The following is a 3,231-nucleotide window of genomic DNA, read 5'->3' on the forward strand; positions in this document are numbered from 1 at the left end:
GCAACATACCAATCTTTGTATAAATAGATTGTCTTATTTGGAAGAAATTTAGCAATGAGATTTATTTGTAGGATCATTTTCACTCTATTCCATTTTTACCAAGCATAATATTTGAGGCCCTAGATGTTATGTGAATAAAACTAAATCAATTTTCTATAATAAATGATTTTTTTTAAGAATACAGAGAAACTATTGATACTTCTTTGAGTAATATTTGGTGTGAATAAATAGCATGTCAAAATCAATCTATATGAACCTCAATCTAATCTGTGAACACAAATTGAGCTAATCTCAATCTTTATATTGCACTTCTTATAAGGCATACTCAAGAAATACATTGAAATTCAGTGACAATCAAGATAATATAAATATAAATGTTATTGGCTTGACGTTCCACGACAATTCTTCAATTTTGAGAATAACATTACTGATATATTCAAATTTATTAAAAGATGACTCGAGACTCTCCAAAAACAAAACTAAAATAACTAACATGCCTCGCTTCGTCCTCTCATGCTTGGCAAGCTATAGAATTAAGGGATTCCTAACAATTTGTCTATAATGCATATGTTTTGGTCTAACAGCTCGAGCCCTTTCTACAGTTGAGAACACCTGAAGCTGCAGTGATTGAGCCCACAACAGATGACGGTCTTGCCGCCATACTCGAAGCCTTTGCATAGCTTGAAGATGCTCTAGCTCCTGATGCTGTAAAGAATGCCCCATTCAACATCAGATCTCCCAGTGATCTCCAATTCCCTTCTGTTGAATCTTGGTGCTTTGTCACCTGCACATTTCCCATTACCATACTTATTCTACATCCATTGAACACCAAAGAACATATATGAGACATCAGTTGCAAATGGACTTTTACCTCCTTGTGGAATCGATTGCCAGGGGCTAGGAATCTGTTTCCTTCACTGTTAATGGTGGGGTTCGCACTTCCGCCAATGGCGTACATTTCCCAGTGAGTGTAATCATTGTTCACCACATGGAAATTTCCATGTCGACACCTGCATCACAACGTATACATCTTATAGTGAAATGAAAATTAAAGAAATAAACTTGAGTGAGCTAATGTCTTGTGTTCCTCATGCAAGGATTGATACGGAATTCTATACCTGGGCATACGCTGAACAAGTCCTTCTCCAAAATGGTTGAATGCAACTGTTACTTGCATTTTGACGTCTTCGGTATGCGCGTCGCTATGTCCAAGGAGCATCACCTACAGAAAACGAATATGCCCATAAATACCAATACTCTTTATGTGTCTCCTAATAGGCTTCTAGTAACTTTTTAAAGCATGCCCATAAATATAATCATGAAACCTTTTTAAAAGAAAAGCTAAATTAATGGCAGACTAAATAAACCGGCAGTTTTGAGCACCTTGTCATGGTGAGTGAAAAAGTTGTTTGAAATTGTGATAGCAGTGGAGCCCATGATGGCATCGATCAGTCCATCTGTACATCTTGACAATGAACAGTGGTCGACCCAAATTGCGGTTGATCCAAAGATGTTAATCCCATCTCCATCACTCATAGTTCTATACCCATAATGTGTGGGCGAGCTCCTCACATTTGTATTTCCCGTAGGTTTGCAGTCATGGATATGAATTCCATGAATAATGATGTTATTCACGTACTGTATTGTAATGCAAGCTCCATTTGCTATATCAACATTCGCTCCTCTGCCGTCAATAGTCTTGTAGCTGTTCATGATCAGCTCCTCCTTTAGCTGAATCAGCATGTCTCTTTGAAAAATAATCCAGAGAGGCTCGGTTTGGATGACAGCGTGGCGCAGAGTGCCAGGCTTAGGATTGACGGGGTCATCGTCACTGGGATCGGTAACGACATAAAACCTCCCGTTCTTACCTCCAATGGCGTTTTTGCCAATTCCAATTGCGCAGTCAGCCAGTCTCTTTCTGTTGTTAACCCAATCGGAATCACAGCGCCAACAGTCGTCAATTGGGTTCCCTGTTCCGCACGAGCTCAGCTTTCTTCTCGAACTATTTAAACTCCTGCGCAGCAGTTCTTTAAATTGTTAAATAATCTCAACTCAACTGTATGCAACCGTCGATATATGCTGGCAATAAAACAACGCTAGAACGTCGAAGCCTTCTTAATTGAACTGACTTAGATAACCTTTCTGCAGTATCATGTTCATCTTAGAATTAATGTATCTGAACAAAGACAATCGTTAACAGCTAATGATATGGGGAATAGAATTTTCATCTATAGCTATTGACAGCTGCGTACCAACTACTGTCACAAGAATGGTATTATAGAAATTACGGTAAGGCAAGCACCAAGCAAGAGCATAAGAATAAGTAGAGAATGATTGACACACACAGTCATATGCATTGCATATCAATGTATTGAATGTGATGAGCTATTTAATTAAATTCTCTAAACTTTCTAGACCCTCTCAAAGACAACATGCTTATTACCTTTGCACCATTTGAACAACAAGCTCCGGCTTCTCAACATGATATTTAACGCTATTGTCAGCCTTGGTCGTGTTGAAAGGAGTTCTTATTGATTCCGTCATTGCTAACATGAATAGAAAGGAAGCAAACAAAAGAAGCAATGGCTTTAAGGCTTCACTGGAGGCCATTTTCGATAAGAAGATGAAACTCGCAATGGTTGTATGAAATGCTATGGCATTGGGCTCTCTTATATAGACAACGAGCGTCTGTGAAGTCTGTTTCTGTTTCTGTTTGCGAACCGTTGAAAATGTTGTTGTATGCACGTTAATACAGTGCGATTATTACGGTCGTAATGCACATGACTAGCAACTATTGATTTTCTTAACTAATGTGATAAAGCACTTGTTGAATGTGTCTTCGCATGTTTATTCCAACTTTTTCCTGAGTAGATATAATTCTCAAAATCTCTTTGAAAAACACAGATATAAGAAGTGAAAGTTTCAAGGATGTACTTGAGCTGTCACCATATTTCATGATTTTCTCACACGCTCGTATTCACCACATCAATAGGTGAATGTTTGTAAAGATTTCCGACCAAACGTTTGAAAATGTTTGTCGTTTCGGTCAATTTCAGTTTCACATTCAAAAGTCACATATTTGTGTTCCGTAATTTGCACGGGGATTGAAGAATAAATATCGACTCCTGTTGTTACCAAGCTTCCCACGCTCTCACGGTTCTTTTTCTCTCGGGACAAAATAAGATACGCTGTCAACTAAGGATGCGAGGATGTCATATAGACGTCACATGC

The 3,231-nt window shown here is 38.4% G+C and overlaps 1 protein-coding gene across 1 annotated transcript; it reads right to left on the reverse strand.

Moving 5' to 3' along the window:
• Positions 1 to 577: 577 nt before the first annotated feature.
• Positions 578 to 2,949, reverse strand: LOC149545330 (putative pectate lyase 18). Its single transcript, XM_089793740.1, has 6 exons — positions 2,935 to 2,949; positions 2,444 to 2,709; positions 1,384 to 2,014; positions 1,119 to 1,222; positions 872 to 1,010; positions 578 to 784 (listed from the first exon to the last, which is right to left on the reverse strand). Exons 1-6 carry the CDS (start codon positions 2,947 to 2,949, stop codon positions 578 to 580), a joined length of 1,362 nt encoding a protein of 453 aa, XP_089649866.1.
• Positions 2,950 to 3,231: the final 282 nt, after the last annotated feature.

The sequence above is a fragment of the Cupressus sempervirens genome, chromosome 7 (assembly GCF_028749045.1).
Source record: "Cupressus sempervirens isolate cs-2001-9-10 chromosome 7, ASM2874904v1, whole genome shotgun sequence".
Taxonomy (NCBI): domain Eukaryota; kingdom Viridiplantae; phylum Streptophyta; class Pinopsida; order Cupressales; family Cupressaceae; genus Cupressus; species Cupressus sempervirens.